General features: G+C 52.6%; 1 protein-coding gene across 6 annotated transcripts in view; it reads left to right on the forward strand.

Moving 5' to 3' along the window:
- Positions 1 to 24,264, forward strand: part of CCDC88C (coiled-coil domain containing 88C) — a 125,332-nt gene that overhangs the window by 35,917 nt on the left and 65,151 nt on the right. For all 6 annotated transcript variants that reach the window (XR_009007584.1, XR_009007585.1, XM_057543448.1 and 3 more), the window contains exon 4: positions 15,822 to 15,891. Coding sequence is in view for 4 of the 6 variants with exons in the window: in XM_057543448.1 (XP_057399431.1) it covers positions 15,822 to 15,891 (70 nt within the window). In the remaining 2 variants the exon portion in view is untranslated. The remainder of the gene's footprint in view (positions 1 to 15,821; positions 15,892 to 24,264) is intronic.

The raw sequence follows: 24,264 nt of genomic DNA on the forward strand, positions 1-24,264 counted from the left end.
CCAGCCTCCCCTCCAGCTGGGCATGGCCATGCCGCCGAGGGACACGTAAGTGGCACTGTTGAGCGCTGCTTCGGAGAAGCCTTCCTAAGAGGAGGTGGCAGCGTGCCTTTCTTTCTTCCCCCTTCCTGCTGCCTGGAGTGCAGTGCAGCGCCCAGGTCCCTGACACCCTGGGGTGGGGGGTAGGGTCTCGTGGTCTGCTGGTCTTCTAATAGCTTGAACCCTGGGTAAGTCCCTATTTCCATGTCTTTGTGGCTCACAGATGAGTGTAATTCTCAGGGATATAGCATGTAACCACCCCGCCCCCATGGCTCTGAGCACCATGAATGCGTAATGATTGCACCCTGAGTCCTGTGGATTTAAAAGGTCAGCAGCACCTTCAGTTGGCACCTGAACTCCGAGGAGCTGGCATTGGGTCCCGGGCTCCACTCCCCTGCAGGTGGCCTGGGCAGGTCACCTAACTCCTGTGAGCGCCACTAGATCTGGAAGTTGGGAAGCGTGGCTGCGACAGCGGCCGTCCAGTGCCGCGTGCCCCAGACGCTCACTTGCTCGGAGTGTAATTTTCACGGCCGTCTCCACTGCAGAGTCGTGAACGCCCTCGAGGCCCGCCCCCTGCGGCGGCCTCACTTTCCGGGAATGGCCTTGTGGCCTCCAGGACCCATCTGCCCATGTTGAAGATGCCCCTCCCGGCCTGACGCTTCTGTCCCTCCCTGCTCACTGCGACTCCTCGGCTCTGCGGACATGCGAGATGAGATGAGCTTGCTTTTTCAGATGGGGGAGCTTTATTATAGCTTCTGTTTATTTTTTTTTTCTTTAGCGAACTGTCTCGGTGGACACAGGGTGAGGGCCACTCTGTGCAGGGGGTCTGGCGGCCGCGCTGGTGTGTGGCGAGCGACAGAGGGGGCAGCTTACGCGTGCGTGGAGCTGCAGCCGGAGCCAGGCCTGCCCGGAGCAGTTCTGGATCGTGTCCGGCCGCGTTCGGCCTTGCTTTCCTGGGTCTGAGTGGCCAGGGTAGTGGCAGCGTGACCGTTGGCAGAAGAGGCCTTTCCTACCTCGGCAGGCCTGGCGTGTCTGTGGGCCATCAGCCGTGGCCCGAGGCAGCGCCGTGGCTTATCCTGCTGCCACCATCTTACCCCGGGCTCGTGGCCCCAGCTGGGAGGCACAGCACATCCTGCTTTTCTGCATCTTTCCTCTCTGCTCCTGGGGATTTATGATGACCGGTTGCTGGCTTTCCAGCGTTCCTTCTCTCCTTTGCATTCATTCAGGGAACGTGTATTTAGAGCTTGTCCCATGCCCGATGAGAGCCCCGTTCCTGACTCTGCGCTTGATAGTGAGGGTGGTTGACAAATGCCCGTCTCCACCACGAGTCTGAGTTCCAGGCGGGCAGAGATCCCATCTGCTTTCACTCGCCATCACACCCCCAGCTCCTAGTGCACTGCCCGGAGTAGACCCGGGCTTGTTTTAACAAGTAAGTTTATTCCTGTGTCACAGTTCAAGCACCTGCCCCACTGGACACAAGATGGTGTGGACACACTGGAAAGGGTTGGACCAGAGTGAGATGTTCCTCACACATGCCCCCACCCCATGCCTAACAGAGCCTCCACGTTACTGTGTGCTCACTTAATGTGCAGAGGTGAGCCTTTAACTTTCTTTGGCTTAGCCTGGAAGAGTCCACTTGCTGCAGTGACAAGGTGGGCACAGACTGTCATCCTGCTCAATTTGGGCTCGGGAACAGCTGGTGAGGGTGCCTGTATTTGCTTGAAGTGTGGGCTCTCAGCTGGCCCTGCGGGAGGCCGGGCAGCTGGCCTGCCTTGTGACCAGGTGCTGGGGCAGGTCTGTGTGCCTTAGTTCTCCTGCCTCTTCTGAAACGTTCTTTAAATCTGGTGGTCCTTACACCCACCTTGCTCACATCTGAAGAAAAGCTTCCCTTTTCTTTTTTTTAGAGAATGAAAGTTAGCAGATGTAAACTAGTATATCAATGTATAGGATGGATAAACAACAAGATCCTACTGTATAGCACAGGGAACTATATTCAGTTATCCTGGGATAAACCATAATGGAAAAGAATATGAAAAAAAAGAACGTTTATATGTGTATAACTGAGTCACTTTGCTATTCAGCAGAGATGGGCACAACATTGTAAATCAACTACAATAAAATTTTTTTTTTAAATAAAGAGGATAAAATTTTTAAAAAATGAAAGAAAGAAAGGGGGGCTTTTTTTTTTTTTTTTTTTTTTGGTCCTCAGATCAGAGCCTCACGCAGTAGGGCCCAGTGATCTAACTGTGGGGCACTGTTTCTGCCCCTGTCCTACAGGGTCCACATTCAAGGTCTTCACCTTGTGAACACACACACCGGCCTGGGCCTCGTGGCCCTTCATTAGCTTATCTGACAAATGCCGAGTGAGCCCCTCCTTGTGCCAGGCCCTGGGGGGGCAGTGGGGAGGGAGATAGTCCAGGTGTCCACCCTGGGGAGCCTGCAGCCTGGTAAGAAGACTTGGAAAGTGAAGCTGGTTTAGCAGAGGAAGTTCAGGTCTCGGGTTTATAACTAGTGGCAGAGGATTACTGGTCCCTCCCTCACATCCCTTCACAATTTTATACCGTGTTACAGCGCTTATCACGCTGGGTTACACAAGGGTGTGCCGCCGCCGCTTAAGTCCTGGCTCAGGCAGACATCACTAATCAATCATCGCACTCTCTGCCTCTGAGCCCAGACCTGGCCTCAGAATCCTTCTTAACACAGCACTGCACAGCTACCAATCACCTGTGCCTGACACCCAGGCTTAAACCCTCTTTATAACCCCTGGTATCGTGGTGAGTTACTCGTGTGAGCACTCCTTGTGCTTCCCAAGGCTTCAGAATGGGCTGTCAGACCGTGAGGACCACTGCACTGCTGGCTCTGGTTAGGCTGGGCCACCACCAGTATCGGGCTCAGTGGGACTACACAGCATGTTCTAGCCACCTTCCCATTTGCTGTCCCCTCTGCCTGGAAGTCTCTTACTCCACATGTCCACCTGACATGCTCTCTCTCTCTCTCTCTCTCTCCACTTGTGTTTGTTCAACTGTTGCTTAATCAGAGGACCCTCTTTGACCACCTGTGTGTAATAGCTTTATTTTCCTTCACTCTTGGGTCGTCCTACCCTTATTTTTCTTCTTAGCGCTTCTTACTTCCTGGCACATAGTATGACCTTTTCATTTACCTCTTTATCTCCCTCATTTACTGTGGCATCCCCAGCAATCAAAAACATTTGATCAAGTGCATCTTGTGTTGGCAAATCCTAGTGGGCCAGGCATACCCCCTGCCAGTTAGGATTAAATGAGATCATACAAAGTGTGGAGCCCAGGCTCTGCTTTAGCATTGTTCAGAAGAAAGTGTTCTTTGCACTCTAGCAGGGAGAGGGCGTGTTCAGTTCAGACCCTTCCTCCCTGTGGTCAGTTGGTTCAGTTTAGCCAGCAGCTGGCGAGCGTGTCTGCTGCGGGCAGCACATGCAGAGGCCAGGGGTGGGGGAGGATTCAGAAGTGAGCACGCTACGGTACCTTCCCCCGGAACCCAAGGTTCCCAGTCACCTCGAGTGCGGGGTACACTGCGCTGGGGCTCAGGGGGCACAGATGAAGTGATTATTTCCAGCCAAGGGGTTTGGGCAGGGAAGGAGGCGCTGGAGGTGGGTGCAGGGGTGGAGGGGATTGCATCAGGTGCCCACCCCCCCAGCGTGGACAGCTGCCTTGAAGTCGATACCATCTGTTGAGATTTTCACTTCCTGCTGAGATGGTAGTTATTACAAACTCGTTTCTTAACCTTTCTCCTCCCCAGTTTTTCAGCTGTGTCCTGAATTGCCCTCCCCCCGTTTCCTGCTATAGAATAAGTTCTTGGTGACAGAATGAAAGAACCTTCCAGAGTTTCTTGCTCTCTGGGTGAAGTCTGACCATTTGTTGCAAACTCCCATGATGACGAGAAGTGACTGGTTTGCAGGATTTGTTTGCTTGTACCACCTGTTTCACTGGCAGCTTTTTCAGAGGGGCACGCGGGGGCGAGGGGAGCAGTAATATGGTCTCACCTCGCTCCCTTATCCGCCACGGAGACTTCACTGCTCCCTCAGTGCTCCCACAGAACTTGACCCACTTCTCCAGCCTTGACCATTCTCTGAGGCTCAAGTTCTGTTGCTGTGCCCAAGGCAGGGATCGCTAATCAACCATGCACACTTTGCCCCTGGAGCCAAGACCTGCGCTTAGAACTCTCAGCCTAGCACCCCGCCAGCCCTTCCGAGTTGAAACCTCTGCCACCCTTCGCAGTAGAAACTGTCATGTGTGTGCTTTTCCCCTTGAGACCAGAGGGAAAAGAGAGAAAGCAAGAGCAAAGGAGGGACATTGAGAGGCTCCTGCTCAACCCCTCCTCCTGCCTGGCCCTAAGCCCCGAGGGATAGAGCAGGAAAGGGGTGTGGTTGAGCCCAGGGGTGGGGAAGATTTCCCTGGGCCTGGGGATCTCCAGGACAAGCCCCTGCACCCCAGTAGCTGTGGCCGTCTCTTTATCGGTTTCACTTTCCAGGCGCTGCAGGCCTCCTGCATGTGTGCACCGCAGGGCTGTTCTAAGTTGGGACCCTTGAGGCAGGAGGCAGGCGTGCTTGTTCTCCCTGAGCATGTCTGGGGCAGCACCCATTGGGGGCCTAATTACATGCCAGGCGCTCCTGTGGGTTGGGTGTGATACCCGCCTGCCTAGCCACCTGGGGGGGGGGGGGTTGAAGCAGTGATAGGCTGGCGGTGGACCTGGCTAGGGGACTCCAGAGCCACTGCTGCCACTGTGGAGATAAGCACAGAGCGGGTGCCAGGCCCCAGCTCCCTGTGCAGGGCTTCTCTTTCTCCATTCTGGGGCTGCAGTGGGTGGGGGTGGGGTGGGGGGGAGACACAGGGTGGGAGAGGGTCTTCTGTTACTTCCTTTGCCTTTGTTGCCACCTGGACGGCACCTGCTCTTTGTTTCCATTTTAGCTGAATGCTCCCTCCTCCCGGAAGCCTTTCTGGATTAGTCCTCCTGTGTGCTCCCATCGTCCCCCAGCTCAGATGCCTCACATCCGCTCTGTTAGGGCACCAGACTTGCCAGCAGGCCCGTCCCCTGCCAGGCTGTGGGCTCCCCGAGGGCAGGGCCCCGCCCCATGCACACACCCTGGACCCCTCACTGCTCCCTCTCGGTTTTGTTGAGCTTGTCTGTCTGTCTGCATTTCCTAGATTTGAGGACAGAGGTCTTGTCTATGTATTCTGCCACCACCACCTGACCAGCACACCGCCTGACCCCCAGTAGGTGCCCAGGAAGTGCCGTGGTGTAATTAACAGAGTGAACGGCTACCCTTCTGCTCTCCCTGCCCGCCACCCCCTGCCCTGGGGCGATGGGCGTTAGGCCTGGCTGACTCGGGCGCAGTGATGCCCCGAGGCCTGCGATGCCCACGCTCTGTGGTGGCAGCGGTGGCCTGGCTTCCCTGCCTGCCTCTCTCTGCCCTCACGGGTCCTGGCAGGCTGCCACCTGCCGCTGATGCGCCCACGCACACTCTGCCCCTCCTGCTCCCCCGTGTCCCCCGGGAGTGAGGGACTGGTGCAGCACCGTCGGGTAGTGGGTAAGGGCTGCCGGGGTGTGCCGCCCGCCCCGGCCCGGCCCGGCCCGGCCCTGCCTTGCCCTGCCTGCCCTGAGTGGTGGGTGGAGCAGAGTGGGGCACAGTGGCTGCAGAGACGCATGATCCCCAGCGCAGCTGCTTGCTGGGACAGGGGACGGCCGCCCCTCTCCCGCTGAGCTCTTTGGGCGTGCCCAGGGCAGAAGGTGCCAGGAAACCAGCCTAGAGCCGCCACCTGGCGAGGGTGCAGGGGAGCAGGATGGGTCCCATGGACCTGGTGGTGTTGGTGGCTCCGCCAGCCCCGCATGACGGGCGTCCCCACCCTGCTGTGACCCCGCACGCTGCGCTCTGGCCTAAAGGTGGTTCTGGCTGTGAGCCCCGTGCCCTCCCTTGCCTGCCCATCAACAAAAATGTTAACTTTTGCAAGAAGCCCAAGGAAAGGAACTCTATAGCTGCTGATTTGTAGCTTCAGGATCCCTCACCACCGTAAGATAGGGTTCTTTGTGTCAACCCCAAGCACGGATGCTGCTGTTTTGCTGGGAAGAGAGGACAGAGCAGCCCTGAGCCACTCTAGGCATTGAAGTGGCAGGATAGGACTCCCCCCCCTCCCTCCCCATCCTGCCTAAACCTCTAAGTCCTTCTTCTCCCTCCCCCAGATCCCCCCTGCAGCCTGGTCGTGGCGTGTAGTAGGCCCTCAGTAGACACTGTTGAATAGAAGTGAGCTCCTTGGGGCAGAGGAAAGGAGCCCTAGGGCAGAGCTGAGAAATCCTGGCTTTATAGACCCAAATGGGGATGCTACACCCCTGTGACGTTCCTCTCCAGGCCTCGGTTTCTGTGTTCCGTAGATAATCTATAAGGCTCTACCGGTTTTCTTTTTTCTTTTTTTAAATATTTATTTATTTATTTATTTTTGGCTGTGTCGGGTCTTAGTTGCGGCATGTGGGATCTTTCGTTGCGACGTGCGGGCTCAGTAGTTGCGGCGCACAGGCTCCAGAGCGCGTGGGCTCTGTAGTTGTGGCGTGTGGGCTTTGTTGCCCCGCAGCATGTGGGATCTTAGTTCCCCGACCAGGGATCGAACCTGCGTCCCCTGCATGGGAAGGCGGATTCTTAACCACTGGACCACCAGGGAAGCCCCCTCTGCTGGTTTTGAGTGCTGATTCTCACCACCCTCCGCTGTCGGCTGGGGTGGTATGGGTCCAGCTTGCCATCGCCCCCGCTGCCCCTCTGCTTGCTGGTGGCCTCACCGCAGATGTTCTTCCCTAGAGCCCAGCTTTAGCCGCTGGTGACGAGGCTTGTATTTACCATGGAAAGTGGTTCCTGAGACACCATTTATGGGCAGAAGTTCTTCTCAGAGGAGATGAATGTGGTACCCTGCCCGTGCTTCTGGAGCTGCCCCCACCACCTTCCTTGGTCCAGGGGCTCAGCACAGATGCTTCCTAGCATCAGAGCAACCCAAAGGGAGGGTGGCAGGCGTTCTCGGGGACATTTGAATTGTCCTCCAGTCCCGTCCCTGTGGGTTTCCCCTGGCTCTTCTGGGACGTGTGGGCACTTGGCTCTTTTCAGAGTTGGCAGCCCTGAGTTAGTAACTGTGAACATGTGCCAGCACCCTCACCCCACCCTCCCTCTAAAGGAGCCAGACATCCCTTCGAGATGGTCCCCCTCCTGTTACGGATGAGGGTGTGGCTCACAGAGGGACCGTGACTTGCCTGAGGTCACACAGCGAGTAGCTTTGCCCTCACTTGGTGTTTGAGTTTCCAGGTGTTCCTTCCCACACATCTCTTCCTCCTGGGTCAGCTCAAAGGAAATATTTGTTTTCCTCTCTGGGAACAAAGGCTGGGCTTGGTTTGTTTCTGTGAATGCAGCCACGAGGACAGGCAGTCACCAAGTGTTCAGGGGTAGGGGGTTTTCTGACGATCTGGGAACCACAGGTGGCCCGGGTTGGTGGCCTTAAATCGCTGGGTTCTGAGACTCGGTGTGGCCTCATTAGGGGAGCCGGTGCTCCTGGGCTTGTGCGGACCTGAGCTAGTTTCAAGCCCTGGGGACCCCAGGATTAATTGAAACTAGGTGGAACAGATGGGTTGAGTCTATCAGCAGCTTTACGTGACAGTCTCTTAACATAAAAGCACTTCATTACCCACTCATTTCGCCGGGGCTTCCTGCCCCAGTCAGAGGGAACGTGGCGGAAACGAGAGCCCCTCGTCCAGATGGAATCACAAGCACGTGGCTCGTGGGCCCGTCTCTGAACAGGCGGCCGAGGATAAATCATCAGGCTTACGTCTCCGCTCAGCAGCTAAATTAAAAAAATCGTTCTCCTGGCTGTAACATCGCAGAACGTGGGCTGTGTCACTGCGTTTGGGGGTCAAGTCCCCGTTGCTCTCAGATGGGATAGCATCGTGGGAGGCATGATTGGTTGGGGGTGGAGGCAGCAGGCTGTCACTCGGGAAGGTATGAGACAAGTGTAACTCTAGAAAGTGCCCCCGGTCTGTGGTCTCGGGGAAAGCTCACCAGCCCAGAGCACCCAACCTGGCCCTCGCTCTGCATCCCGCCGTTAAACCCCGTTACCAGCGTTGTGCTGTCGTTCCCTCCGAGTGGAAATGCTAGTGATTCTCGTCCTGACCACTTCACATGATGTTGGGAGGAGGAAAGAGAGGGGACCCTCCCTGTGTTTGGGTGTGTGTTTTTGTTTGGGCCAGGATGTTGTGGAAGGGAGTTCAGGAACCCCTCTTGGCCAAATCGAGGTGGGAGTCCGGAGGAGTGCTAATCGATGGCAGGAGTATAAGCCCCGTGATGTGTGCAGAGACTGCCAGGAATACTACTCCTGACTTTCTAGGTCTGTCCGTGTGAGCGTCTCAGCCTTTCAGAATCCCAGAGGCACCTCACCTGTGTGAACCTTAGCTGTGCGGTTTCTGGAAGAGTTACGGCTGTGGGGTTTGCAGTCTCTGCTCCTCTCTCGGGGCACTGGAATAGACGCTGGGGACATTGGAATATGTGTGGTGCCTTTCCCATCTGAGTCACGTCTGCTGTTTAGGAATTTTAAATTCCCCTTGCTTTGCTTTGTTTGCTCATAAAACTATCACATTTTGGATTTTACAGTTGGAAAGCCTGGCGTATTCAAACCAGCATTACAAATTCACTTTGAGATGTTTTGAACTTTGGTTAACATCTACAAGCCGTGGGATCTTCAGGCACATGGTGGCCGATTTGGCTAGGTAAAATAGGAAGTAACTTAACAGGGGAGTAAAGTAACTTGTAGTAGTGGAGCAGAGTAGTTAGTTTTCAGGACTTGGTCCCCTTGTTCATGTGAGAAAGAGAAGACACCACTTCCAAAAAAGAGACTTAAAAAAGAATAAAACCGCACTCAGTATAAATTTTGAGGAATATTTTCTGATCAGTCTCATTTTGTCAGCTGTCACTTAGCTGCTTTTTGCTGCCTGTGCGTGGGGAGTCACTGGCGAGGCAAAATGTGAAAGTGCAACAGAAGTGGGCGGGTGAAGCATTAGGAGTTGAGGGGAAAGAAAATCATATGTGATTAAGGGCATCAAGGATGGCTTCATGGAAGAGGTGACATTTTTGCTGAACTTCAGAGGATGGATAGGATTCTGACCTGGTGATCGGGGCCAGTGATGTGTGAGGACGAAAGAGCGCCCCAGTGGGAATTGCAGAGTATGTACAGTACACTGTAACCAAAGGTTTGACTTGCTGGCCACACTTAGCAGCTAATACATTTCCTGGCTCTCTCCTTCACCTGCGTGACTCTAAGCATTCTCCGCAGCCCAGCTTAGAAGCTGCTGCCTCTGAGACGTTTTCCCAGACTTGCCTGGGCAGAGTTTGGCAGTGCTCCCTGTGCTGTGCTGCTCTGACACCTGTCCTTTTGTGCTGTGACGGTCTACCTCCCTGCCTTTTCCGCCAGCTGAGAGTTCTCAGCTCACAGCTAGGCCGCTCAGTATGTGTTTTTGAGTATCTGAACCCCAGATTTAAAGGTGTGCTGGGTGCGCACTCAAAGCTGTTATTACTTGTGTTACTGATTCTCAGTATTGGATAGGTCTCTGTGTTGCTTGGGCTGTGTGGACTGCACAATTTTGCTCTCTGCACCATCCTGATCTCCTTGGCAACCGTGAGCATCATCTTCCTCCTGGATGCCTCGTGTGGGTGTTTGTCTTAACTTCTCTGGGATCTCCCTCTCATTTCCTCTGTATCAGCAACTCCTTTTCAAACTCTCACGGAGGGTCATTCCGTGCACCTAAACTCAAGGCATTTAGCAGCGTTTAGTCTTCCTTCCTGGCAAAATGTCGAGCCATAAAATTCATTTGGCAAGAGAAAAGGATTTCTTCCCATTTCGTCGTGAAATCATTGTGCTTAATCCAACAATCCCAGTGTTACCAATGGAAACTGAAGATAACCTTTGCCATAGACACACAGAGTGTTTCCACCGTGCAACTTTCCGGGACCTTTCATTTCTTCCACCAGCGGAGAAAGTGACCTTTCTGTTTGAGCATGCACAAAGGTTGACATGAGCCTTGGCACGATTTTAAGCCTTTTCAGTGAGGCCCCTACGTTGCCTCAGGCGGTGGGTGAACTTCTCCGGGATCCCTGAGCCTCCGTTTTCCAGAGACTGGTGCTCTGGGAGCCCACCCCTTCCCGCAGGGCCTCCTGCCTCAGGTCCCAGCACAGGGCCCAGGGCTGTAAGCCAGCCTTTGCCCTCATCCCTCAGTTCTCCTGGCTGGCATCTCTTCTTCCCGGCGGATGGAGGCTTTGCAATTTCTGATGGGGGATGCTGGAATACAGTTTGATTGGGGGGGTGGGGGGCGGTGATTAAAAGAACCAATAATCCACAGCATTTTTCATGTTGGATACGTTGTGAATTGTCTCAGGAGAAAGGCTTTTTTTTTTTTTTTTTAGTGGATCTGTCATGTTCACGGTTCAATATCTGGTAAATAGATGCTGCTGACATTCTTTGTGGGAAGCCATGCCACAGGGTTAAAATAATTTAAGGTATTAGAACCACATTACAGAATCTTCTTTAAATGTTGGGAAAGCTTGCTCTTGTCCTGATCACTCTAATAGAGAGGGTTCTGTCATTTTAGTATATTTCCTTTGAGGGTTTCTTCTTTTTTAGCATATTTTTAATTTTCTACATTCAGTTAGGTATCCTTTTATTCATTTAAGCATTTTTTGCCCTCTTCCTAACCGGGATAGCGGCCGTATCTTCCATTACCTAACCATTTCCCAGTGTCAGTTTGTGGCACAAGTACTAAAGTGCTGCTTCCTTATCACACACCCCCTCATACGTGGATTTGTATTTTGAAGGTGGGTGTTTTAGAGCCTCCATTTAATATTCTCCTGTTGACAGTTTTGTGGTGAAGTAGTCAGCTTGCTAAGAGTTTGGGGTACACACACTTATTCTCAGAGGTAAGTTGAGGGGGTCAGTTTTGGGGTGGGGCCGGAGCTGAATCCTCCCGTTCCAACCAAGGGAGGAGGACCTGGAGAAAGCACGGCTTATCTGAGGGCTTCCAGGACATTCACTGCCATGGCTCAGTGGGTGCTCTATTTATAAGTCCTGGATAGAGACTGACTAGAAAGGAATTAGGAGGCCCATCTCCCACCGGGACTGAACAATTTGATGGAGGCAACTGGGCGACACGCAGAAAATGAGCTTCGCCTGCAAGCCCCGGGAACCGCTGGTCACCTCCGGCCCGAGGGACAGACCAGGTGGAGTGAGGCGTCCAGGCTTGTCCTGGGGTCCCTCCCAGCTCCCGCTGTGCGGCCCCCAGCCTCTGCCTTCCCTCCCCCTGTCCCCCTGCCTCTCCCAGAGCCCCACCTCCAGAGGGCAGTGACGGAGCCCCCAGATCTTGTTATCTCAGGACTTAGCACCACCAACACCCATAATGTGCAGGCACTCGGGAAACCTCGAAGCTTCCTTGGGAGGAGTGAGCTTTGAGGGAGTTTGGGAGGGAAGGAACGTTTAGGCTGGAGCGCTGGCCTGTGTGAAGGCTGGTGACAGGAGGGATGACGAGGGCCCAGGTGACCCCCGGAGCCAGCTGGGAATCGCAGCCTGGGCCCCATATTGGGTTCTGACACATGGGGAGCCGTGCTCACCGGCAGGGACAAGCGTTTGGTGTCGTGGGTTCAGTGAAGCCACGCGCCTGGGTGCTGGTCTCGTTTACTCTGGGGGGGCTGGGAGGTCCCGCCACCACCAAGGCCGCTTGCTTAGTTGTAATCGTGTGTGAGTTCTGCACATGGCCTGGTGCCTCTGGAATCTGCTCTCCCCCTCCTGCATCATCCTTCCTGCCACTAGCAGAGCTCCGTCACCTGTGAAGCCTGGACTGGGGCACCCCCTCCCGTGTCCCGGATTTTCCCCACTGGGTACGTTTGTACTTGTCATGAGAGGATTCTAATAGGAAGGGAGCGTCTTCCTTCCACTCGGCTTCCTGGTTCTGTTCTGAGAGCTTCTCTCCACCCGTGACCCCTGGGAGCCAGTGCCATGGCCTCGAGACGGCCCCTCGGCACTCCCTGTGTCCCCCCCAGGTTGCCTCTGGAGGGTCCAGATCAGGAAGCTGTGAATCAGGGCAAGCTGTCAATCCGAGGGCAGTCTCTGGGCTTATTGACACTGTGTGCGAAACCAGATGCAGCCCCTGGGACCCCCAGCTGGGGTGCCAGACGCTTCCTGGAGAGTGTCCTGCCAGTCGCATCCCTCCCCCAGGTGTAAGGGCCTTGTCTGTGTCAGGACAGCCCTGGGAGGAACTTCAGAGTTGATAAGATCCTAAATTTTAGATTTGCAGCCTGGGTGGGGTCGGGTGGGTTCTCTCCCCTTGTACTTACAAAGCGCTTTCTAGCCCCAGCCCCCTTGCTACATGAGAATCCAAGTACCACCACCCTGCTCTGACCTACTTTTGTGACTTTTCTTTTAGTTTGTTTAAAGTGGTTAGCAATGAGGTCCCTCCAGGATGCAGTTAGTGCAGTTTCGTTTATGAAAAGGAAAATCTGGGGTTTCCCCGGCATCTTGTACTAGGATCTCAGAACAAACCTAAAGCAGGTGCACGGAGGAGAGGGGACGGGGGTACAAAATCTGCTCTGGATCTCGGTGCTTAAACCCATCCCCCACCCTGCTCCTCCTCCTCCGCAGCCCAGTTCTCTGTGGAGGGCAGGGGTCTCTGGGAAGGCTGCACCCCAAGCCTGACTCTTCCCTCCTGCCATCAGGCTGCAAGGATGGGATGAGACAAGAGGCCGCAAGGCTCGTGTGTGCTCTCATCCCTCGTCCTGGCCTCGGGATGTGACAGTGTCCTTTGTTTCTGCCTTTGCAAAGGCCCGGGTGGCACCAGGAAGGCTTGTTGGCAAATTTGGGGGCTACTCAGAGCACACCTTGGGGCCTGTGCTCTCCATCCTCGCTCCGTCCCCACTCCCGCAGCCAGCCGGGGTGTGACCAGTGCCCGCCGAGCTGGCCGGTATGTCAGCTGTGGTCTCCACAGTGGCTTTCTGTTCTGCGTACCAGGCAGGAGGGTCCACTCGTCAGCAGCCTCCTCACGTCCCCACTTGCTGGAGGGCCTGGCCTGTCGCCCTGGAGGCCCCGCCGCCCTGAGGGGACGCATTTGCTCAGCTTTCCTCAGGGAGTCCCCTTGTCACCAGTGTTGCAGAGCACGGCAGCCACTAGCATGTCACATGTGGCTGGCGGGGCCTCCAGATGTGGCTGGTGTGACTGAGGAAGTGAATTTCTAATTTATTTAGATTTAAAAGCTGATACTGGATTCAGTTACTGGAAAATTTTTAAGTGTGTTTAGAACAACTTTGGTATGCGACTCTGCTTATTCAGATCATGTTTCCAATGACAGTTTAGCATCTGAATTGCGCTGTGCTGTGAGTGTAAACTACACACTGGATTTCAAAGACTTAGTGTGAAAAAAGAATGTGAAGTATCTCATTCATGGTTTTATGCTGATTATGTGGTGAAACAATATTTTGGAAGTGTTGGTTTAATTAAAGTATATTATTTGTATGTTGTCACTTGTTTCTTTTTACTTTTTTAAGGTGACTGCTAGAACATTTGAAATTAATGTCTTTCATGTTGTAGTTCTGCTGTCCAGCTCTGACCTTGGCACTCAAACCTCTGAGCATGTTTTTGCTGGAAATGTGATTGGTGGTCCTTTGCGGGGAGCAGTTAAGGTCTTGGGGGTATCTTTGGCCCCCAAATTTTGGATTAACTTTTGGGAGGCCCATGATGTTTTGAGAGGAACACATCGATGAAAAAAAAAATTTAAAAAACATATTTTTTTTGTTTTTATTAAACATAAAAACATTTTTATGTTTAATAAAACATTACTTCTTAATTGTGCAAGTGTTACATATTTCTTGTGGGAAAATTAGAAAATACTGATTAGATGAAATTAACCATCCAGTTTTGGAAGGAGAATACATGGATTTTCCAGCAATGTTTTCTAGCAGTGTTTCCAGCAGTCTTTTGCTTAGGTAATCATTAGCATAAAAATACCACTTTGCATTATTGCAGAGACCTTCAAGATGATTTCACATTCTGTAGCTCCTTCATAAACGTGTGCACCCTTCTTCAAGCACCCTGATAAATAGGGCTGGTGCTCCAGGCAGTTGGACCATGGCAGGGGAAACCAGCCAAGACTTCAAAGGGGGCTGTAGCTGGTTGGACACTGATAAGAAGGAAATCTTCTGGAAGTTGGGCTGAGCACTTGAGTTTAGTGTTGAGGCTGGATAGGGACTCCATGACAGAATGGACCCATCTGGTTGGGAGTCCTTCCTTGTGCTGGAAGTGGATTTACCTGATTTTACTCACAGTGTGTGTTTTGCCCCCAGGCAGGGACTGTGGAATCCTTTGGTGAGCTCATTCAATTGAGAAACAGTTTTTTCTGAGTCCACTTTTCCAAGCCCTGAAGGAGAGCTGAAGCTGTAAGACAACTCAGACTCTGTCCAACACTGAGACTTGTTTGAGAAAACATTGGCCACCTCTGATGCGGTGACACGTGACCTCAGATAGTACAGAAAGACATCCTCCAACACTGAGTGCAGAGGGGCCCAGTGTGTTTGGGAGTGGGGTACTACTCCTGGTTTAGCATCCCCTCCCCTCAATTTCTGGTGTGGCAGGAGCCATGGAAAGATAATAAGGAGGGTGGCTCAAATCATTTTGTACATTCTGTGAAGGTGTTGGCCTCTCCAGGCGTGCTTGCCTAGGCCACCATTCTCAGGATTCAGAGAGCTCTGAGGTGTCCAGCTGGGCCCTGTGGGATTAGCCGACTGTGTTAATTGTCCCCTTTTTCTTCATCAGTGCTGGTTGGCAGTGTACTGAGTACAGAGATTCATCACGTCATCAGTAGAGCGACTGCTGAAAAAAAAGTCGTGTCTCAATGGAGACATTTTTTTTAAAGGCATAAGAGGAGCTTTGTTGGTCACGAGTTTCTATAGTGACCACTTTTGTAAGACCAAGAATACTTATGAATCCTACTACCTTGCTTGTCTTCTGTAAAATCAGATTTTTTTATCTTCCGATTTGTGAAAAGCAAGGCACACCTGGGCAGGGAAGACCAACGTGCCCTGAGAATTGCTCTGGGAAGCATGAGTGGTGGGTCGGCACCCTCCAAGGAGAACTTTGTTAGCCATCCCTACCCCAAGGGGACATGGCCGATGGCTGGTGCCTGGGCCTTCTTTCAGAGGCCCTTGCTGTGAGGGCAGAAGGCAGCTCACTTCCCGTGTGCCCCCTCTCTGGCGGGCACAGAGTAGCTGTGATTTATCCCTCCCCCAGGGAAGTCACTGCTGAAAAGAGAGAAGTCTCACTTACAGCCTGTACCAAAGACCTGCTGAATGCTAAGATCCCGAATCGTCAGCTTGTAAAGACACAGTAGCATCCCTTTAAACTTTATTCTGTATTTTTTAATTGCACAAGCAAACCATACCGTAAAAATAAAGACATCTTTTAAAAAGAAACTCCTAATCCTGCTAATCTAGCATCTGATATATCTTCTTTTTCCCAAAGTCTCTGTACACACGCAGACCTAATTTTTATTTGGTAATAATCAAGGCGGAAGCACAATTAGCTTTTTTGACTTTTCATTTATTGGTATCTTAACTATTCTTTCCTGTTATATAGAGTTTTCATAGTTACTGTTTAATGGCTGGCACACTCATCCAGCAACTTGGTAAACTGTAATTGTCTTAATCAGTCTTTATTTTGTTTTCTGTTCTTAATGGTATCCTTTCCCCTTTGTTTCTGTAGGAAGTTCTCCAGCAGCTGATCGTAATGAATTTGCCCAATGTCTTGATGATTGGCAAAGACCCGCTGTCTGGTGAGTGAAAGCCACCGCCCGACACACCACCCCACCCCCTGTAGAGCCTGGGCAGTGCCATCGGCCCTGGGCAGCTGTCGGAGGCAGAGCTCTGGCTGCCAGCTTGGAGCCAGCACAGTGAAAGCACGTGATCATTCGGGTGTGATTGTAAAGGGTGGGTTTATTACCCTGAGGCATCACGCCAAGAGCACATTTCTTCCTTAAGAATATATCCTCTGACCCCTGGGATTCGAGCACAGAGGCAGGCGAGGCCTCGGGCTTAGGGGCCCGAGTTGTATGGTGAACCCCTAGGGGTCTCTCCTCACACCATCATGGGGTGTGGTCTCTATTGGCAGGAAAAAATCTTTGGAGGGAGCTAATGTCCCTTCCGCTGGGATCCTGTGCTGCTTTATTCCCCTCATGGTAGATCTCACCGGGACATCCTGTCGTGTGTCTGTTTTCACGTCTCCCTCTGGTCTCTGAGGCCCGAGTGGGCAAGGTTCTAAGTCCTAGTCTCGGACACTCGGTGTGACTTTGAAAGACTGAAATGTCCTCCTGGACACCTTCCAGAGAGCCAGAGCTTAGTTCATACCTGACAGTTAACACACTGGGTTGGTTAAACAGGGTGATAGATTTCTTCCCCTCCACATTTGTGTGCGTACACCTGTACCCATGGCTCATGGATGAAAGCTTGCAGGCCCCAGGGACAGATGTGCTTGCTGACTGGAACTTCCCTGGTTCCCGTGGAGACCTTGTTAGCCTCCTGGACTAGGTGTGGAGTCAAGGAATGCAGGAAGGATCCCCCAAATTAGAGGCTTTGCAGAAGGAACTGAAGCTTCCCTCTGTCGGTACCTCCTCGCCCTGCTCTCCCTGGAGTCTGGCTGTCCTTGCTCCTGTCCACGTGAGCTCAGTTGGCTGGAGAGCAAAGGAGAAGTATACCAAGTGACCCGTCGAGGACGTTTCTCATAGAGGAGCCCTGGCCCTGAGAGAAGCAGCAGCTTCTGGGGCCACCGGGTCGAGGGCAGCTGAGCATTTAATCACTTTGTTCGTGGAGGCGGGCCTCCTGGGTCCTCCTGGGCCCCACTTCCCTTTTTCTCTACGGGAGCCAAAGGAAGGGAGTTCCGTGACCTCCTGTTCGTCTTCGGCGCCGCTGACCCGTGAGCACCCCCAGCCTCACACATTGGCTCTGCAGAGCGCACCCAGGCCCACCTGGTGGGCCCTGGCAGTGAACACCCTGCCCAACTTGGTACGTTAATAACAGGGAGCCCTTGGTTCACGCAACCCCCAGCTCTGCCGTAGGGCCATTTGTTTACTGGCTTTATTTCATGGTTCCCCCAGGTAGAGGATGCCAGATGCCGCCCTGGGCTCCAGGGACAGTTGGGACTCTTGTGTTTCTGCAGGAACATCAGGGAAGTGAGGGTCTGCTTTGCCGAGCAGAACTGTGCTGCTTGTCCTGACTTATTTGAGGGGCTGATGTTAGAAGAGAGATGCCCGGAGAGGTTGGTGGTTCAGGCTTAGTTCTACTATTCCATCTGCTCTAGAGACAGCATCGTAAGATGAGGAGAGGAAAGCAGCAGAGCAGGAAAGAAGGATACTCCCTGCTTGAGCCTTTGGTGAGCCTACTGTGTGCTGGGCATTGGACATGTGTTTAAAGATGGAAAGGAAAATGTGCTTCTGGGGTGTGACCGTGCCATCCCGTTTGTAGATGAGAGAACGGCAGCTCACAGAGTTGAAGTGGCAAGCCCTCAGTCACTTAGCCCGTGAGCAGAGGGGCCGACTGGGAATTTGCTCCATCCAACCCACGAGCCCGAGCTCCGGTCCGTATCACACACGGACAGGTGTTAGCTTGAGCTGTAGGCAATTGCCAGTGTTCAACCATTTGACCTACAAAAATGACGGCGGCATATGATTCAATCTAATACTAACCACGTCCTCCTCCCCCGCCCAGGCAGCCTGTCACCCCATCACCCCATCATACTGCATAGTTTGCCACCTTCCCGTTGTCAGTGCCCCCCACCACCTGCTGCCATTTGGAAGCCTGCCCTCTGGGCGCCCCTTCTCCGGCAGGCACCTCCACTCGCCAGAACCCTGGCTCCAGCCCTCCCCCTAGCTGAGTCTCTGTTCTAACCCCTTTGAACCACATGGGGCCAAGAGACTGTCCACATGCAAGGAACCCAGGTCGTACCTCGGGTCTGGCGCTGGACAGAAACACCTGCAGAGATGTGGACGCTGATTTTTTTTTAATAGCTTTATTAATGTATAATTTGCATACCATGAAATTCACTTATTTTAAGTATACAATTTAGTGATTTTTTTTCATAAATGGACAGAGTTGTGCAACCTTCCCCAACAATCCAGTTTTAGAACACTGTGGGGAAGCCGCTTTTAAGGTGACAGGTGAATTGCCTGCCCTCTGGTCCCCAGCACCGTATAGAATCAGTGCACATCAATTGAAGAGGTTCTGGCCCCAGTTCTGATGGAGAAGTTGGAGAGATGAGATGGGGAGCCCTGGGGAAGTTAAGGACGAGAATCCCAACCGCTGCAGCAAGCTCAGAAGGCCCCTGGCAGGCAGGGCCTGACTGACAGCAGCTTCTGCGGGCTCTGCTGAGAGGGGAGGGGCTGCCTCCCCTGAAGTCAGGGCTGGAGGGGTGAGAGCTGGGCGCACGCATGGGTAGGTTTTGACAGGAGTGTCGGGGGGGCTCCGAGAGCAGAGGAGGTTGGCAGGAGAGGTGCACCAGCGAGAAGACGCAGACATGAGTGCCAGAGACATATTTGTGGAATAGTGTTTTCTGTTTTAAATTTTAAAAATAGATGCGTGAAGCATTTGGGGTTTCTTTTAAAATAAAGAACAAAGTTGGTTTCTTTCCTGTGGGGCGGCTTTTTTTTACGAATTCTGTCACATGGCTCAGGAGCATGCCTGTGCTCTTTTTGGCTGATGTTGACACTGTACTGTTATTTATAACGTTTCAGTTTTCGGTTATTTTTTGTTTTTGGTAAATGCGCCTCAGTGGAGCCAGGGCAGGGGCAGGACAGATCCCAGCAGAACATCTAGTCAAAACACACACACACACACAGACACACACACACACACACACACACACACCACAGACACACACACACAGAGGCACACACACACACAGACACACAGATACACACACACAGGCACACACACACAACACAGACACACACACACAACACAGACACACACACACACACACACAAACACACACACACACACACACACTCTAAATGATCCCAAGACACCAAGCATTTATCCCCCTTCCTCTGACATAAAAAAGGAAGCTGTCATGACTAAATACTATTAGACGATTTTTCTATATGTCTATCATCCTGCACCCATCAGACAAAAGGATGTTCTCTTTTTTCCTACCCTGGGTGGGATTCAAGGACGGTTTAATGAATGTGAGAAAACACTTCATGTACTTTAAAAATCTATCCTCAATGTCTGCCCTCCTGGCCCCCAATCCCCATTCTCTTATTTCCTGTTTGTACCTCGAATGACCTCTGGATTTCCTCTCTGATTGTGCGTGATTTTATAATCATCTCCCTGGATACCCGTCCGCGGGGAAGCGTCTGTCCAGCGCCTCGTTACTGTAGACGCCGCTTCTTGGAGCCTGGCCTGGGGTCCTGCAGGACCCTGCTCTAACCCTCCCTCACGTCCATACAGTGGCGTGTAGCAGAAAAGCCTTCCCCGGTGGCTGGGCCGTGTGTGGACCCCAAGGACTGGATGTTGTAGGGTGTCCTTTGTCTTGCTTCCAGTTGGCCAAAACGTATCCTTCCCTCCTACCCCACACCCATTCCTCAGGCAGTGCCCTGGCTTTAATTTCCAAACAGCTGAGCTCTTCTCTCCTCCTGCCCCGCTGCCCACCGGTTCCAGCCACCACCATCCTCCTGGCTAGCACCGGAGTGGCCTTCTGTCTGCCTGCCTCTCTACCTTTGCCCCGTGCTGTCTGTTGCTGTCTGTTCTCAACACAGCGGCCGGTCCTGTTAGAAAGTTAGATTATGTCACTTTTCTCCCTGTGCTGTGCACCAGCTGTTCCCTCTGCCTGGAATGCTTTTCCCAGATTCTCACAGGAACAGATCCTTCCAGTCTTTGCTTGAATATCACCTTCTCAGTGCAGCCCATCTTGATGACCTCCCTGTTTGCAGCTGCATCCCTCCCTCCTCCTCAGGACTCCCAGCCCTCTTATCCTGCTCTGCCTTCCCTTTCTTCATAACACTTAACGCCCTCCAGTATACTCTCTCATTTACTTATTTTTCCATGTCTGTTGCACTGCTTATTTTTCCCCCTCTAGGATGTAATCTGTCATGAGGGCAGGAATCTTGGGGGTTTTTGTTGTTGTTGCCAATGTCTTCTAAGTGTCTAGAGCAGTGCCTGGCACATAGTAGGTGCTGAATAAATAGAGCATAAGTGCTGGAGACCCACTTTGTCGTTTCTCTCTCCTGTCCCCACTTCCCTCTTCCCTCAAGCTAGTGATCCTTACAAATGTTAACCACATGCTCTCACAGATACAACGGTCAAGTGTCCGTGGTCAGGGTCAAGTGAGAGTCGACCTCTGCCCAACACCGTGCGTGTGGCTGCCCTAGGCCGGTAATGATGCACTGAAAACTGCCTGCACCCCCATCTTGCCAGCTGTGCATCCATTAAACATATTTACATGGCTTATTGAAGAGCATATTCTACATGAGAACCAAGAGATCACAATGTCCGCGGCATCTCTAAAATGAGGGAAGGCGTTGGCCAGAACTTCAGGCTCTGGTTTCTCAGCAGCCAGGCCTGTCACTGTGCCACACACACAAAAAAGACTAGATTTGTCTGACAGGAAGCCAGGGTGTTAGCAAATTAATTTCTGCAATGAATCATAGAGCAATCATGCTGGAAGAGAGCACTGTGTTTTCTTCCAAGGTTTGTATCCAAGTGCAGTAGTGGTTTTCAGACTTGTGAATTGCTGATCAGTCCTAAGCTGTTTAGAATGGAAAGGGTGGAGCCATGTAGGTGCAGAAACCCAGCCCAGAGAGGGGAGGGAACTCATTCAGAGGCACACAGCATGGTGGTCCCATAGGTAAAGATGTATTTGTTACCGTAAGTTACGCAGATGGTTAGGTATGTGGACGGTCAGCCACTGGTTCCAAGCAGGAGGACCAGCCACTGTCATTATTCTGCCTGGTGTCTCTTGAGTTCTAAATGCCAGGCAAGATTCCCGGGTCCAAGGAGGGGCCGATCCCGTATTCGCAACCTACAGGGTCATGTCTGTGAACACAGCTGGAACCTTTGAGGATAGCCTCCCATTAATTGCTGTTCGGTGATCTGGTCCTCGTCCTCAGTTTTTTCTCTCGTGACGGTTACAGAAGGGGCTTCCAGGGACAGAGAGAGCACCTTGAGGAGTCTGAGATTCTGTGCCCCCAGATTCTGTAAACATCCTTCCTTCACAGCTCTTGCAGACCTCTGTTCTCCTGCTGCTCTGGCCAAAGAAACCAGAAGGCCAATTTCTGACCCTCCCAAATAGAAGACGGGAACGCGCTTGCATCCCTCCTCCTCACAGAGGAGCTCAGCCCAAGCCCCCCTCCAGCTTTCTCTGTCAGATGCCCGCCATGGGTCCAGTGGCCATGGAGACGAATAGGCTGTCTCTGTTCAAGGAGCCCCCAGTTTGCGTTGGGGCAGGAGGGGAGGAAAGTGTCCATGACTACTAGCCTGTTGCAGGTCGAGAAGCGGTGCGAGCATGCATCCCACAGAGTGCAAGGCGGACAATCAGTTCTGCCTGGGCAGGTCAGGAAGACTTCCTGGAGGAGGCGGTATGTGGCAGGGCCTCTAAGAACCCTCGACAGAGCAGCAGAGGGAGGTGTCCAGGTGTGACACGTTCATAGGAGTGGAAGTGTGCTGGCAGTCCCATGAGGAGCGGCAAGCTCAGGGCACAGGGAGGAAGTCTCTGTCACAGCTGAAGTTTAGGTTTCAAAGGCCAGCGGGAAACGGAACTCCTGAAACTCCTTGGAATTTAACATTTAACCCTCTAGGACTTACTTGCTCTCCTATCAAGGGCGTCCTTGATGTGCTTCTTGGATCCCATGGAAACCTTCCCTCACTGCACCGCTCTGCCTTTTGATGACGAGCTGGAACCCCTGAGGGCCAGTGCACCCAGGGGCTGGCTCACCTCCAACCCCGGTGACCAGAGAGAGGCCTCCAAGTCTGGTTTATTACAAACAGTCTTCCTGCCGCTGAGATTGTTCTTTTAGAAAGCGGGTGGGCTGCCTTCCCTCCCCTGCCACCTTCCTGTGGCTCTGCCCGCCCCAGTGCCCTGCTTGCCAAGTGACGTGGTGGGTCGAGGGTCTGCCATTAGGTATTAATAAGCGATTCTTGAGTTCTTTTTCCCAACCTTAAGCTATTTTTTCATTTCTCCTGAATTCTGATCATGTTTGTATATATATATAAAACTTTGGTGTTTGCAGAAACCTTAGGTCCTTTAAATGAGGAGGGAAGAAGTAAGTAAATAAAGAAAAGCTAATCTTGCAGGCATTCGATCCTCTTCATGCTTCCTGTTTTCTCCTGGAGGGAGCAGGTTCAGAAAAGCACCCACACGCGATTTCACATGGCATGGCTTGCGGCCTGCTTCTTTGCTTCTGTGCGGCCTGCTGGATTGAGAAATGAATTCTCCGGTCCATGTAGAGCGCAGGGGGTTGCTGGGCCCTTGAGCCTGAGTGCCAGCACTTAGCTTTTCTAGGAACGTGAAAAGCTTGGTTAGCAGCAAGCACAGCAATCGTTAGAGCGTGGCCAGGTGCCAGCCTGCGGAGCAGCCGCGGGACCTGCCTGGAAACCAGACTTTGTTTGGTCACCTCCTGGTGATGGGCTGTACACAGAGAGGGGTTCCCCGGCTGCATGACCGTGCATGGCGTCCAGCGGGACTGCTCTCTGCGGCCGTGGCTGTCCGAGGAGGAGGGATGAGCTCTTACTTGTCAAAGGTCTCTGTGTTCACCGATAATATTGGGGCTTTGCGTTTTCTGCCTGGTGCGTGGGAGGGACCCTTTCTCAGATCACCTCCAGCCTCTGCCACCGTCTCACCTGCAGCCAGTGCAGACTCTGGGTCGCAAGCTGCGTTCTTGTGGTTGCTGCTCCTTTTCTGATCTTCAGTCGTTTGGTGCTAGGGAATGAATTAGTTCTCAGCTTCTGCGGCCTAGGCAGGCTGGGCTAAGGAGTCCTGTTTGATGATGGCGCTGTCTGAGGGGCTTGACGTAGCTGTTGAAGTCGCTCTCTGGGAGTGGCGGCATCTGGGCAGAGGTTCTCGTTACCCACACGGGGTGGTGTGAGGGATCCCTGCGGGTGGGGGCAGGCTTGGGGTGGGGGTGAAGGAGGGACGGTGGGATAACAGGGCCATGGGTCAGGGTACGCTCTAGAGCCACCCACATCATTTCCAACAGACGTGTGGCTTCGTGCCTGCAAAGTCCACGTGTGATAAACGTTTGTTGAATGACTAATAAATGGGGGAGCGCCTGGTGGGGGTCACACGTGTAACGTTCTAGGTGTAAGAAGTCTTAAGTGAGGGTTTCCTAGGAGTCGCTCTCCAGGCTGTGAGGTGCTTGCCTCCCATCCCATGACCTGGGACGGGTATTATTATGGAGGGTCCCTAAGTGCCCACCCGCGAGGAATTACCGTCCACACTGTTCCTCATGGAACCCAAGGTAACCGTGTCAAAATAATAACAGCTCTTCTCAGTGTAAGCAGAGCCCCCAGGAGGGCCCATAGAACTGTGCCCGTGCGGGTGAGTCTTCAGATGTCATTATGCATTGAGGAGAAACAGGGTCACGTTCAGTGCAGTGCTATCTTCAAATCAATGAGACAGCCCCATAATCATCCTTGTGAAATGACTGGTTTTTAACTAAGAAACCAGGGAAAGCACAGTGAGTGGTTGACTCCAGCACATAAGTCAGAGGAGAGCAGAATGTAGAATTATTAAGAAAAAAAAAAAAATACACACACACACAGAGACACGTATATCTCCATCTCAACAAGAATGGAAACTGAAAACGTTCTCTTTGTTTTTCTCCCTGGGACACGATGCTAACAGTTACCGTCAGTCACTCAATCAGCAGACGCTGACTAGAGACCTGCCCTGTGGCACGGGGATCAGACACTAAACCAGAGGCAGCCCTGCTCTGGAAGGAAATGTAAATAAATAATGGCAGTTTCAGGGAGGGGGATGGTAGCGAGTTAGGAGAGAGCAGGTGGTGACCAAATCTCAGTTCTGTGGCTCGGCTTGTCTGAACCTCCTCTTGTTTGTAACATGGAGCTAATACTGGCCTTTGGGGATTGCTCTGGGGATTAAGTCAAATGATCGCATGTTATATGAAAGTGCTGTAATGGACTGTAGACGTGAAGGGCAC

Source organism: Balaenoptera acutorostrata, chromosome 3 (genome assembly GCF_949987535.1).
Source record: "Balaenoptera acutorostrata chromosome 3, mBalAcu1.1, whole genome shotgun sequence".
In the NCBI taxonomy this organism is placed as follows: domain Eukaryota; kingdom Metazoa; phylum Chordata; class Mammalia; order Artiodactyla; family Balaenopteridae; genus Balaenoptera; species Balaenoptera acutorostrata.